Source organism: Lissotriton vulgaris, chromosome 5 (assembly GCF_964263255.1).
Source record: "Lissotriton vulgaris chromosome 5, aLisVul1.2, whole genome shotgun sequence".
In the NCBI taxonomy this organism is placed as follows: Eukaryota; Metazoa; Chordata; class Amphibia; order Caudata; family Salamandridae; genus Lissotriton; species Lissotriton vulgaris.
Window position 1 is genome coordinate 80,879,070 of NC_141693.1, and position 15,623 is coordinate 80,894,692.

Below are 15,623 nucleotides of genomic sequence, written 5' to 3' on the forward strand. Positions count from 1 at the left end.
GTTTACTAGACCCTAAAAAGTCAGAGAAAATAGCTAACAAAGACTCAGTTTAAAAGCCAGGTTCAGAAGAGAGGACATTCTCCAAAGAGCAGCAGACAATCAGCAACAAAGAAGCAGTCGCTGAGAAAGTTTGTTGGCCGCATAGGTGTAGAGAGAGGGGGCTCTTTAACTACTAGACCCCAAAAAAGTCTGAAAATGTTACTAATAACAGTGGCGGAACAAAGACCCCACAGCCCCTGCGGTGCGCGGGACCCACGAACTCCAGGGTGCCCCCTCATCATTGTACCCCGGCTACTAAGTGAGTCTGGTGTCGGGCTCCCTCCATGTACATTGCAGGGGGCCCTCCCTCAAGTTTTGTTATGCCAATGACTAACAATGACACAATGCGAGTGCCATGCTCAGAGGAGAGCGCGTTGGTGCAGTCTAGTTGATGGCATCTGAAGGAGTCAATTTGACCTCAGGGCTTGAAAAAAACGTATCATGCCCTGGAGCTGCTCTGACTTTCTACTGACTGTGGACCCAATTCACAAAGGTAAAGTTAGACCAAAAATGTAACTTTAAACCTGAAATCTGAGTTTAGACTTTAGGTTTAACTGTACACCTAAAGTCGAAGCTTAGACCTGAAGTCTAAGAGCCCGGTTCACAAAGGTAAAGATAAACCAAAAGTCTAACTTTGCTGCTTTTGGGTTTTCACAAAAGTAACTTACTATGAGAAACTTTACTACTGGCTACTAGTAGTAAAGTTACTACTAGTAGGATTCAGTGAATTACAGTGAATTTTAAATCTTATAGTTGTTTATTTGTACATTTTACATTAATAGTTTTAACCAAAATATTTTTGGGAGCTTCACACAAATACCAGTCAACATGTTTTGCTCCTTAAGGCACACAGGCTTGGGCTTTCTCAAGGCTAAAACTACATTGTCTGTAGGGCTGTGGTGGGCCACAAATTAAGAGTGGGGCATGGAAAGTTGGTTGAGTGTGCTTTGAAATGTACCATAAAAATCCTTGTATTCTTTCAAATATAATAACATCAAAAAGGACCAAAAGCCACTGTGCTTGCATACTGTTCGTTTTTCTCTTCAAATATTTGGGAAAGACGCACCTATAGTGCACAGCTTTATTGTTTGCTCCTAGCCGAGGACTGTGTCCCTCTACATATAGAATTCTGGCTACGGGCCTTGCATCTAGGATTAGAATGATTTCACAATTTAAGAGCTTCAGGCCCGAAGTCACTAAGGTTCCTGATTATGATACAGCAGAAACTTGGAAACTCAAACTGGGATAGCGGTTTTTACTGCTACCGGGACAGTGAAATATCACTTAAAGAGATCATAAAGCATCCAATATGCTATATTAATAGAGAGACCATCACACTCACCTTTTCCTTTTTCGTTTTGGTGCATGTCTGTGTACACAAAAACAAATTAATATAAACTCACTAGAATTTGTTTATATATAAAATCCATCTTTTATTGCTTAATTTAGAAACTTACCTATTGCGTTAATTAAATCACCCATCACTGAAAATATAGAAAATAATTATTTAATCTTCTTTTGAGGATGTGCAAATTATTTATACATTGCCTACTGGTGAAACGAGACAGATAAAGTAAAACTTGGAAAGGGTAGTATTAAATACCTGGGAGAATTTTCTAAATATTCTTGAATATTTGTATTACTTTAAGCAAAACAAAATGTATGAAATGTGATATTCATAAAATATTTCTGTTCATATAGACCTAGATATTTTACGTGTTTCAATTCATCTATCACATTCATTATACTTTTCTAAAATGTCTCAATCATAGACATGGTATTTTGAAATATACAACATCAAGTTGCCTTGCACTATTATAAAAGATATGTAAAATAGGAATAAATTCAATTTCTATGCAGATCATAAAAAGGCTATGTAACAAACAATATATTCCGAAATTTGTAAACCAACTATCGTTTGAAAATTCTTTTGTTTCATATCTCTGCTCTCAATGCCAACAATAGGTTATGCATTTCAAATTGGGCATTTCTGAAGATTTTCAGGCTGGAGTCAAAGAATCTCTTTTGAGTGAAAACCCTTTGTGTGCATTGTGTGCAGAGTGGTAAATGCCTTGTTCATTGTTAAGGGAACCTGTGTTTTTGTACAAAGGAGACATAGGGGCCCATTAGGATGGCGGGCGGATCGCCCCGCCAGGCTGGCGGATCGCCCCGCCAGGCTGGCGGTAGCCACCGCCGGCCTGACAGGGGCGATCCGCCCGCCATTTTTGCTCTAAAGACCCCCCGCCATATTAGGATGATGGGGGGACCGCGGTGGACGATAATACCGTCTGCCGCTTTTCCACCCCGGTCGCACGGCGACCAGGGTGGAAAGGTATAATATGGTGGCGGTGTCTATCAGACACCGCCAGCCATATTATGATGGGCAAATCTGAATGCCTTTCCGTGGCGGCAATGCCACCACGGAAAGGCATGCGGAGAATCCCTGCGGGGGCCCGTTGCAGGCCCCCAGGGACTCCGGGGGTGTGCACATGGGGGGTACCTATGGTAGCCCCCTGCATTTCAAAGTGCAACATGGCAGGCACCGCGCAGTGCCTGTCATGTTGTGCTTTGAAATGCACAACGTGCATTTTTACCATTGCGGCAGGCGGCGCTTTCAGCACCGCCCGCCGCAATGGTAAAAATACAGGATGCGCCCGCCAGTGTGGCGGGCGCATCCTAATTGCCAAGGTGGGACCGCCGCTCCTATGGCGGGCGGTCCCGTTTTGCACGGGGATGGCGGGCGGGCAAAGTTCGCCCACCATCCTAATGGGGGCCATAGTTCATATAATAGTCCGTCTTTAAATCAAAATATAGTTCCCAACATTATCTTTTGCAAATGATGCAAGACAAGCAGTAACAATCTTCAGAAAAGTTGTTTATCAAAAGTACTCTACCGTGATTAGATTTATCCTTGCCCTCACACTTCTGTCAATGCCATTTCACATACCTTTGTGCTTCTGGAGAGTGTCTAAAACAGAGACGACAAATGTGTTACTTGTGTAGATTTTATACTCTATTGCTCACAATTTCAAAGGTGAAGTTTCAAGAGTTATTTTACACTTAAATATAACGACAACTATGTGCAAGTGCAATTCTCTGAATTCAAACTATTCACAAACATTATAGGTATGATGTTAAAAATGATGAGATTGAAAAGGTTCCACCATAATGAACAATTGACAGTCAGAATTGAACAGAAGAAATTAATCTGCATTTGGAACAGTACAATACCTAAAAAGTGTGCACCATCTCAGGGTCTGTGAAAAAACATTGCGTGCAAACTCAACATACATGATGCATGCATAAAATTGAAGCTGAACATATTTTCTGCAATATATGAACTATTTAAATAAGAAAAAAGCTATAAATTACATAAATAACACAGACAAGGAAGTAATGAACCTCTGAAATCCAAATATTGCTGCCCTTCTCATATTCATGATTCTAAAAAGTAACCAACGCCAATGCATTAAAAACAAAAACAATAGTTGCCTTTGTTTATGTATTGTTACTGTGGACAGGGCCATTTCTCATAATCCCATGCAGGTCGCCACCAACAACAGTCTATTTATGTCTTGAAGCATTTCCAAATCCTGGGCTAATCCAACCAGAACAGCAAAAGGATTCATGTTTATGAAAGATCCAGGATAAAACAGGAAGAAGAATGGCATTTTTATCTGTATGAGCAGCACTGTATGTGTCCCTTCAGAGGTCTCTTACAGAATCACTATCAGGCATAGTCTCTAAGGTATCTAAAGATAATATGAGTCCCATTTTAAATCACTGACAAAATATCAATGTGAAGAATGTCGACCTACCAAAATATTGACGTAAAAAAAAATATTGAGGATCAGAATATCGACTTCCTATCTACAAACAGGTTAGTGCAAAAATGTTGAATCCAAAATATCTATGTTGAAAATATAGTTTGCAAAAATATCGATTTTTTGTTAATGTCTTAAAAGTAATATAAAATTAATTAAATAATAAAAATAATTAAGTAAAACATACTTAAAATTTATTTTAAAATGTAAAAATTGATAAAGAATAAATGAAATGTAAAAAAAAGAAACATACATTTTTTTATAACTATATTAACTTAATAATGTAAAAAAAGAATTACTATTTTTAATAATAAAATGTTAAAAACATAACTTAAAATATAATTACATAGGTTTATTTTTATATATATATATATATATATATATATATATATATATATATATATATAATATATATATATATATATATAAAAATAAACCTATCATATAAATATAAAAATACATTATATATGATACATTAAAACATTAAAATTAATTTAAAAATATATATATTTTACACTATATTAAATATAACAATACTGAAAAAATTCCATAGCGTAAAAGATAAAATTTCTATTCCCACTCCAACAAGTGGTACAGTAGGGAAAGTGATGGACAGCGTGTGGGTAAAAATTTACTATTCCCACTCCAGTGAGTGCAACAGTAGGGAAAGCGTTGGATAGCGGGAGGGTAAAATTTACTATTCCCACTCCAGTGAGTGCAACACTAGGGAAAGTGTTTGATAGCGGGTGGGTAAAAATGACTATTCCCACTCCAGTGAGTGCAACAGTAGGGAAAGCGTTGGATAGCGGGAGTAAAAATTACTATTCCCACTCCAGTGAGTACAACAGTAGGGAAAGCATTGGATAGCGGGAGGGTAAAAATTAGTATTCCCACTCCAGTGAGTGCAACAGTAGGGAAAGCGTTGGATAGCGTAGGGGAATTATTTAAAATACACTCTCCTGCAATATAATTAACATTAATTAACAATTTTATTGTAAAAATTAATTTACCTCCCACCCTTTTCTCCTATAAACATCACCTACAATATTGTAACATAGTAATAAATTAACAAATAATTAATTAACGAATTGCTATTAATATAATTAACATACTTACAAATTAATAGTTAATAATTAATATCTAATTAATTACTCATTAATAAATAAAATGACAATTAATATAATTGGCAATTAATTATTATTAATTAATTTATAATTAATATTACATTAATTAACTTAATTAACATAATAAATGATTAAATATTAAATTAATAATAAAATAATACATTAATTTATTTCAATGAAATTACTTCCCACCCTATTCCCTATAATCCCACAACCGGCTACAGAGATATATTACACAAAAAATTAAGATATAATTAATGAGTTCTAAATAATGCTAATAATATATAATTAAATTACTTCCCCACCCTATTCCCCTATAAACCCACAACCCGCTACAGAATTAAATTACACAAAAATGTATTAACATAAAATTCATTACTTTTACACAATTCTAAAACACATTAAGTTATTACATTTAGCTCAAGCCTATATTCCTCAGATGTGTCTATTGGAAGTCCTCTAAGATTTCAGAGGTTTCTCGATAACGGGAGATATAGGGATGCTGCTCGACCCCCTACCCTTGTAGAAATCCCTCACTAAGGCCCAGATTTACATCACCGCACCCAATAATGCTGCTTTGGAAGAGAGGGACAGCATCATATCTACAGAGTTATGGCACTCTCTTCCCCTCTCTTTATCGATGGTGCACAATCAGGGTGCTGACCGTCATTCACACAACGTTGTGCCATAGTGCAAGGGTGTGTGTGTGTGTCTAGCATATGTTTCTTTTGAACTGGAAAGGTACCATTCCAGTACAAAATACTATGCTTAGACCAACCTTTCAATGTGTCGCCCATTGGATGTGTGTTGTACAGTAAGACACACAGGCAAAATGGAAGCATTCGGAGAAGTGAATGCATTTCTCCTTGTTAACACCTGCTTCAAAGTGGTGTACTTTTTTACCCCAAACCATGTCTTCTAATGCTAGTCTATAGGGTTTTGCATCAAAAAGCATGGATGATTGCATAGGAACACCCATGTAACACCAATGTAACTCCCCCTTGAAGGTAAGTAACGTAAAGCAGCCCTAAGTGCTGCTTTGTGTTAGTTTTAGGCAAGAAAGTTTTGTTTTGGAAAATGAATAACATGAAAAACCCATTTTGCTCAAGTGTGCATCATTTTTATGGCACAAACACAGCGTAAAATATTTGTAAGTCTGGTAGTAAGATGCTATTGTGCCTACTTGAACTATAAAGGAAATGCTACAAATAAAGCTTGCATACAAATATAAATTCTGTGCTACTAGGCATCAGGGTAGCTAATAAGCCCACTGGGCCTGATTCACAAAGGGCCTTCGTACTTGTGTCAGAGGTCCCGCAGTATTGGGAGGAACTTTGCACTGCAGTTACTCATTGTGGAGGTCTCGCCATGAGTGCGGGTCCACACTTCCACGACTGCAAGATCCCTGCCACAAATGTGGAGGCCCTTTGTGAATCAACCCTACAAACATTATACAGTACCCAAAGGAAGAAGTCTGATTTGGGTTTCTGATTATACCATCCTCTGGGGATATAGCATTCCTCATGGACTCTCCTCTACCTCAGAGTCACCTGGGTCAAATTTCTTTCCCCAAGGTGCAGAAACCTATGGCCTGATTATGGGTTTAGCGGTCCAATGGCACGCCAAACCCACAGTGGTGGTACGGCAACTGTCGTACTAGTAGTCCGAGCGCCATATTCTGATTACAGTGGTCAGACTGCCATAGGACTGCCGCAACTGCTAGGGAACTGTGATCCCTGGCAGTGGCACGCCGTTCAGATTTTCGCAATATTCTGGCAGTGCTCCTGCGGCACCACTAAGCATATTACGAGTTTCTTCACTGCCACACTTCCGATGGCGGTAAGCCTGCCATGAAAAGTGTGGCAGTGAGGAAACAAATGAGGCCCTACAGGGCCCCCTGTTGCCGCAGGGCAATGGGGTGCATGCAGGGGGCACACATGTGCCCCCTGTGTGCATGAACCCCCTGTTCTATCTAGCACAGCAGGAACTTTACAGTCCATGTCATACTGGAACGTGCTGTGGTGGTCCCACGGCACTGCCTTTCTAAGCCGCTCCCACTAGCCTTTGAAAGCCAACGCTGGTGGCCTGTGCCACAGGACCACCCACCCAGATTTTAACTTGTAATCAGTCAGGCGTCGGAGGTAGAGTTTGGTGGTGTGGGAGCGGGGCTGTGGTGTGCCACCCTGCTCCCACACAACCAAATTCAGAATCAGGCCCTTAGTCAATATGCCAGTATGAACTATATGTCTAGTTGGACACCCAACTCGTCGTCTCTATCGACAAAAACTGCACGGATACAGAGCTGCGGTTCCAGAATTGTCTCACGGAGGTATTTCAGTGGTTGAATAAAAACCACTTGAAGTGCAACAGTGGGAAAACTGAAATCATACCATTAGGTAAAGATCTGCTTTTCTGCCCTAAGGATTGGTGGCCCAAAGATTCAGAGGCCCCGCCTAGTGCAGTGACCTCTGCACGCAACCTTGGCGTGCAATTTGATGCAGCCCTCTCCTTTGATGATCACGTCAGGATCACGGCTGGTTGCTGTTTCGGACTCATCAAATCTCAAAAAAAATTCTTTGACTTCCTCCCCATTGCGTCCAGGAAATCGGTCGTGGTCGCATTAATACTCTCTCGACTCGACTACTGCAATGGGTTGATGGCTGGAGTGAAAAAGTCCACTCTGAAGAAGCTGCAAAATGTACAGCACGTGGCTGCAAGATTAGTGTTAAAACTTCCCAGGAAATCTTCAGCCTCAGCAGCATTAAATTGTCTCCACTGGTTGCCACTGCACAAGAGGATCCTTTTCAAACTCCTACTAACAGTTTTCAAAGCCCTGAAAAACACAGGTCCTAAATACCTTGCCAACCATTTTGTTCACTATGACCCCGTACGATGTTTGAGATCCTCCGGTGGTAACCTTACTAAGATCCCGAGGTATAAATACAAAACCAGGAGCGGAAAAACTTTCACAGTTCTAGCAGCAAGGGCCTGGAACAACTTGCCTTTAAACCTCAGACTGGTCGAGACCGAGAGTCTTTTTAGGAAACAACTGAATACCTGGGTCTATCAGCAATCTGATACTTATGTGATGGCCGCTATTTAGATTGTTCATTATCTAATCCCATCCACGCACGCTTAGCGCCATGATGCTCCCTCCGGAGCGATAGGCTGCGCTTTATAAATACCCACAAATACACAAATACAACCCATACTTAACCCAGTGAACAATACTACGCAGGAAGTGTTGTGTGGTTACGATAAGTGCAACAAGATGAGTTCAGAGACACACTTGAATTTCAACCATTCTTTCATTGATGTATGACACACTCAAAACCATTAAGAAACAGGACATGCATTTTAAAATATTTTATTTTATACTACTAACAGTGCATTCAATATATGAGGCACAGGGTTAAGGCTGATTTGCATATGGCTGGGTCTAAAGGGGGTGGATTTAACCCAGATCTCTTGACTGGGATGAATGTTTTGATTTGTTCTGCATTCGTCCATCATCTGTTTGTCTTTTGTTATCTCACCCTAAGTGTGCTGGGTATGCCAAGACGTGGGTCCCGGGCTCACTGTGCAACTGAATTCAAGCTAGTCTGGCTGATGAGGGGTGAAACACCTAAACTGGTCCCAGGATGCTTGTTTGTGGTCCAGGGATGTCCTGGCTTGGCAGTTCGGACTGGACGTCTCCCATGAGGAGCAAGGTCAAGACTGATATGCATATGATGGGTCTAAACTGGGGTGGCATGGTGAGCAAAAGAGCGATGAATTGAACCCACATCTCCTGACTAGGGGTTTGTTTTGAGTTGTTCTGCATTCCACCCATCATCTGTGTGTCTTTTGCTTTCTCGCCCTAAGTGCGCCAGATATGCCAAGACGTGAGTCGTTACCTCACTGAATTCAAGCTAACCTGGCTGATGAGGGGTGACACTCCATAACCGTCCCAGGGTGCTTGTTTATGGTCCAGGGAGGACCTGGCTTAGCACTTAGGGCTGGCCTGTTCCCCTGAGGAGCAGGGTCAAGATTGATCTGCATATGGCCAGGTCTAAACTGGGGTGGCATAGTGAGCTAAAGAACAATGGATTTAACCCAGGTCTCTTAGTTGGGGATGTAGTGAGCACAAAGTAAGTGGTTTTATTTATTTATTAATTTAATATTACTTATCCCTTTGTCAAATTCCACCACCCCCACCACCTCACCGCTCTTACCTGTGCGAGCTCCACTGTCTTTGACCCCACCTTGCGAACACAAGAATTTCTACAGTGAGAACAAGAATACACTTTTCCTTCTGAAATTTTGCCTCTTGATCAGTATGTTGGAACTAAACAACGATATTCTGCAGCGGTTCAGACTGCTGCAGTAGCTGCAATTACTTGTACACACACACAAGGGTGAATGTAGTGTGGCTCACTGGTTAGAGGCGGCAGACCCGAGAGCAGAGGACGGCCCGGGACCAGGGTTCGATTCCCGGCGCGGCAGGTTTCTGGACCAGGGTCAGCGGACTCGATAATTCTCTCGCCTCGGTGCCCACTCTGATCAGCGATCACACTCGGCAACTCTGGGCATTAGCTTGCCTCATCTTCACTAATGGCCCCACCAGACCGCCGGGGATGCCTGGTCTCACCCTGGAGATACCCATTAAGGGACCATCTCTCAGGGAAGCCAGGAAGGGTTTCGCAGCGGTCGAAGCGCCTTGGGACCCTACGGGTAAGTAGTGCGCTATATAAATGCCTATACAATGGTGACATCATGGTTGCTGACAATACTTCACATAATGGCACTCATTACCTAACACAAATGTCCCGCAAAATACGCCTATCTACTGAGTGTCCAAAACATACCTTTTGCTCGTAATCCTAAAGTGAGTGATCAGGTGATACTCAATCAGGACGCCAAGCTAGAATTAATCATGGCTTCTCATCAGGGATTAGCATCATGCCCTGCAGGTATGACGGCCAAGGTTTCCTTATTACTGAAACGCTATTGGCAGCATAGTCTATACAAGCAGACTAAACAATATGCCCTTAGTTGTGACATCTGTCGGCAAATGAAAAGTTCCACCACAGCTCGTCCACCGATGACACCTCTCCTAGTCTCAAACAAACCTCTAAATTGTATCAATCTGGATCACTGCAGACCTCTAAACTCAGATGGCATGTTCAAATGTATTCTATTGGCAATTGATTAATGTTTTAATTTTCTATTGGTGTGGCCACAATGATCAGCTGACACTCGAACTGTTATAAAAGATTTGCAAGACTTTATCGGACATAAGCAGTAGCAGCATTCCACTTGGACCAAGAGCTAACATTTGCCTCTATGGCTTAGCGGGATACAAGCGGAACCCTAGTGTTGCTGGGCATTATTCCTCCCTCTATCATCCTGAGGAAATTTGATTGTGGAAAGGAAAAACCGTGACTTAAAGCAATTCTTAATTTCTAGAGTATTAGGTTTAGGTGGTAGTTGGATCCATCACTTGTATAGAGTCCAGAACGCTTTAAATAATCTTCCTAGATTATCCTTGGGTGGCCAGACCCCCTATGAGGTCCTGTTTGGTGTCCAGATGTGCGTTACAGATCTCAATAACACTGGTAGATTACTTATATGTTTAAAGTTTTTAAGGATGATGTAATTAATCCTGGCAGTATGTCTGATGACTGGTATGTGGACATAGTCTAGAACATGCTTTCTGAACTACAATACATCGCAGTATTCCAAACTGAAGATTTGTATTTAAATTCTACTAATTATGGTGAAATCTTTTGTTATCATCACTATGCTCACCATTATTTACATAGAGCTAGAACTCCACATGCAGTTTTCAATTACAAACAATGAGAACACTGCCCAACTCCACCAGTGGGTAGTTCAAAAACATACTTAAATAAGTTTGCATATTTTCTGGTAACAACCCTTTAGACTCCCTTTCCTATTATTATAAGCTTACCTCTTCCCCTGTGAAGAAAAACATGCTGACTAAAACAAAATGAATCTATTCAGAATCATCTAATTCCCAGCCGGCCGTACAGGGCTATGTATTTTGGAAGGAAAACATTGATTTAAAATCAATTTAGGGAACCCAACACCAGCAATTCTAGGGCAAGGATGCCTTATTCAGAGTTTGTCTGATTCATAGACAAGTGATCTTCCTGAACAACAGTGCAGCAAACCACCCACCTGGGTTTGGCTAAAATTAAAGACATAACCACACCTAGCATTCCCTCTCTTGCACGTTTTGACAATTAGCAACACTGCAAATATTATAGCACAATAAGATGATACAGAATGGTACATATAATTCTTTAATTTCAGGTTCAGCTGGGTGGTTAGTGTAGCCAGTCCACACGGTTATCATGCACATTTTTTAAACACCTCAATAGGTTTTAAAGCAAGCTGAAGAGACACCGGTACATGCAGTATCAACATTCAAGGGTAGTTAACACCTTTAGCATAGGAACGTTATTCCAGTAATGGTTACAGCATTCCACCTTATCTGCAGTTAAGGCATTACTAATTCTTCTTTCGGATGACATGGATTTACAAGACTTCTTGCTGGGTCCTAGGTCAACATGTTCTAACCGTCTCATACATGCAATATATAATTAACTTAGGAAAGAGAAACGTATAGGGCAAATTTGGAAAAAGCATTGGATACAGTAGATAATAGCATGACTAAATTGCCAACTTGTATTTATTTTTTGAATAATGTTATATCATCTGCATTTGATATAAAAACAAACCATGTGCCATGGAAATATCTGAAAGCAACGGAGTTGTTTTTGCGGTATAATTTAAAATGCACACAAAAGCCTAACCGCAAAGAAAGATGGAACTTATACAAAGTTAAACATTGACTATTTAGAACAAGCATTGGAAATGCAATAGGTCTCGGATTTATTTGAGTTAGAGCTAATGGCATTGTAAATGGCAATGTCTTTTAGCCATGTGTTATGGAGTGTCTGCACTCACTACTCACTACTCTGCACTCACTACTCACTACTCTGCACTCACTACTCACTACTCTGCACTCACTACTCACTACTCTGCACTCACTACTCACTACTCTATACTCACTACTGTGCACTCACTACTCACTACTGTGCACTCACTACTGTGCACTCACTACTGTGCACTCACTACTCACTACTGTGCACTCACTACTCTGCACTCACTACTCTGCACTCACTACTCTGCACTCACTACTCACTACTGTGCACTCACTACTCTGCACTCACTACTCACTACTCTGCACTCACTACTCTGGACTCAGGACTCACGACTCTGGACTCAGGACTCAGGACTCACGACTCTGCACTCACTACTCACTACTCTGCACTCACTACTCTGCACTCACTACTCTGCACTCACTACTCTGCACTCACTACTCTGCACTCACTACTCTGCACTCACTACTCTGCACTCACTACTCTGCACTCACTACTCACTACTCTGCACTCACTACTCACTACTCTGCACTCACTACTCTGCACTCACTACTCACTACTCTATACTCACTACTGTGCACTCACTACTCACTACTGTGCACTCACTACTCACTACTGTGCACTCACTACTGTGCACTCACTACTGTGCACTCACTACTGTGCACTCACTACTCACTACTGTGCACTCACTACTCACTGCACTCACTACTCTGCACTCACTACTCTGCACTCACTACTCTGCACTCACTAGTCTGCACTCACTACTCTGCACTCACTAGTCTGCACTCACTAGTCTGCACTCACTAGTCTGCACTCACTACTCACTACTGTGCACTCACTACTCTGCACTCACTACTCACTACTCTGGACTCAGGACTCACTACTCTGGACTCAGGACTCACTACTCTGCACTCACTACTCACTACTCTGCACTCACTACTCTGCACTCACTACTCTGCACTCACTACTCTGCACTCACTACTCTGCACTCACTACTCTGCACTCACTACTCTGCACTCACTACTCTGCACTCACTACTCACTACTCTGCACTCACTACTCTGCACTCACTACTCTGCACTCACTACTCTGCACTCACTACTCTGCACTCACTACTCTGCACTCACTACTCTGCACTCACTACTCTGCACTCACTACTCTGCACTCACTACTCACTACTCTGCACTCACTACTCACTACTCTGCACTCACTACTCACTACTCTGCACTCACCACTCACTACTCTGCACTCACTACTCACTACTCTGTACTCACTACTCACTACTCTGCACTCACTACTCTGCACTCACCACTCACTACTCTGCACTCACTACTCACTACTCTGCACTCACTACTCTGCACTCTGCACTCACTACTCTGCACTCACTACTCTGCACTCACTACTCACTACTCTGCACTCACTACTGTGCACTCACTACTGTGCACTCACTACTCTGCACTCACTACTCTGCACTCACTACTCTGCACTCACTACTCTGCACTCTGCACTCACTACTCTGCACTCACTACTCTGCACTCACTACTCTGCACTCACTACTCTGCACTCACTACTCTGCACTCACTACTCTGCACTCACTACTCTGCACTCACTACTCACTACTCTGCACTCACTACTCACTACTCTGCACTGACTACTCTGCACTCACTACTCTGCATTCACTACTCTGCACTCACTACTCTGCACTCACTACTCACTACTCACTACTCTGCACTGACTACTCTGCACTGACTACTCTGCATTCACTACTCTGCATTCACTACTCTGCATTCACTACTCTGCATTCACTACTCTGCATTCACTACTCTGCACTCACTACTCTGCACTCACTACTCTGCACTCACTACTCTGCACTCACTACTCTGCACTCACTACTCTGCACTCACTACTCTGCACTCACTACTCACTACTCTGCACTCACTACTCTGCACTCACTACTCTGCACTCACTACTCTGCACTCACTACTCACTACTCTGCACTCACTACTCACTACTCTGCACTCACTACTCTGGACTCACTACTCACTAATCTGCACTCACTACTCACTACTCTGCACTCACTACTCTGGACTCACTACTCACTACTCTGCACTCACTACTCTGCACTCACTACTCACTACTCTGCACTCACTACTCTGGACTCACTACTCACTACTCTGCACTCACTACTCTGCACTCACTACTCTGCACTCACTACTCTGCACTCACTACTCTGCACTCACTACTCTGCACTCACCACTCACTACTCTGCACTCACTACTCTGCACTCACTACTCTGCACTCACTACTCACTACTCTGCACTCACTACTCTGCACTCACCACTCACTACTCTGCACTCACTACTCTGCACTCACCACTCACTACTCTGCACTCACTACTCACTACTCTGCACTCACTACTCACTACTCTGCACTCACTACTCTGGACTCACTACTCACTACTCTGCAATCACTACTCTGCACTCACTACTCTGCACTCACTACTCACTACTCTGCAATCACTACTCTGCACTCACTACTCTGCACTCACTACTCACTACTCTGCACTCACTACTCACTACTCTGCACTCACTACTCTGCACTCACCACTCACTACTCTGCACTCACTACTCTGCACTCACTACTCACTACTGTGCACTCACTACTCTGCACTCACTACTCTGCACTCACTACTGTGCACTCACTACTCACTACTCTGCACTCACTACTGTGCACTCACTACTGTGCACTCACTACTGTGCACTCACTACTGTGCACTCACTACTGTGCACTCACTACTCACTACTCTGCACTCACTCACTACTCACTACTCTGCACGCACTCACCACTCACTACTCTGCACTCACTACTCTGCACTCACTACTCTGCACTCACTACTCTGCACTCACTACTCACTACTCTGCACTCACTACTGTGCACTCACTACTCACTACTCTGCACTCACTACTCACTACTCTGCACTCACTACTCACTACTCTGCACTCACTACTGTGCACTCACTACTCTGCGCTCACTACTCACTACTCTGCGCTCACTACTCACTACTCTGCGCTCACTAATCACTACTCTGCGCTCACTAATCACTACTCTGCACTCACTACTCACTATTCTGCACTCACTACTCTGCACTCACTACTCTGCACTCACTACTCTGCACTCACTACTCTGCACTCACTACTCACTACTCTGCACTCACTACTCACTACTCTGCACTCACTACTCACTACTCTGCACTCACTACTCTGCACTCACTACTCTGCACTCACTACTCTGCACTCACTACTCTGCACTCTGGAAACTCACTACTCACTACTGTGCACTCACTACTCTGCACTCACTACTCACTACTCTGCACTCACTACTCTGCACTCACTACTCTGCACTCACTACTCTGCACTCTGGAAACTCACTACTCACTACTCAGCACTCTGCACTCAGCTGGTGGTGTCTGTGTGTGCATGGCAGTGGTGGTGTGCGTGTGTGCATGGCAGTGGTGGTGTGCGTGTGTGCATGGCAGTGGTGGTGTGCGTGTGTGCATGGCAGTGGTGGTGTCTGTGTGTGCATGGCAGTGGTGGTGTCCGTGTGTGCATGGCAGTTGTGGTGTGCGTGTGTGCATGGCAGTGGTGGTGTGCGTGTGTGCATGGCAGTGGTGGTGTACGTGTGCATGGA

General features: G+C 42.7%; 1 protein-coding gene across 10 annotated transcripts in view; it reads right to left on the reverse strand.

Annotated features, from left to right (window-relative positions):
* LOC147710249 (butyrophilin subfamily 3 member A3-like) overlaps window positions 1–15,623 on the reverse strand; it is a 192,360-nt gene that overhangs the window by 63,386 nt on the left and 113,351 nt on the right. For 6 of the 10 annotated variants that reach the window (XM_086920938.1, XM_086920937.1, XM_086920936.1 and 3 more), the window contains 3 exons: window positions 2,987–3,007; window positions 1,497–1,523; window positions 1,382–1,408 (listed from right to left, as the gene is read on the reverse strand). In XM_086920938.1, the coding sequence (XP_086777064.1) occupies window positions 1,382–1,408; window positions 1,497–1,523; window positions 2,987–3,007 (75 nt within the window). Of the gene's footprint in view, window positions 1–1,381; window positions 1,409–1,496; window positions 1,524–2,986; window positions 3,008–9,201; window positions 9,232–15,623 lie in introns of all 10 variants that reach the window. The other 4 variants (XM_086920929.1, XM_086920930.1, XM_086920928.1 and 1 more) reach the window with 2 other exon arrangements.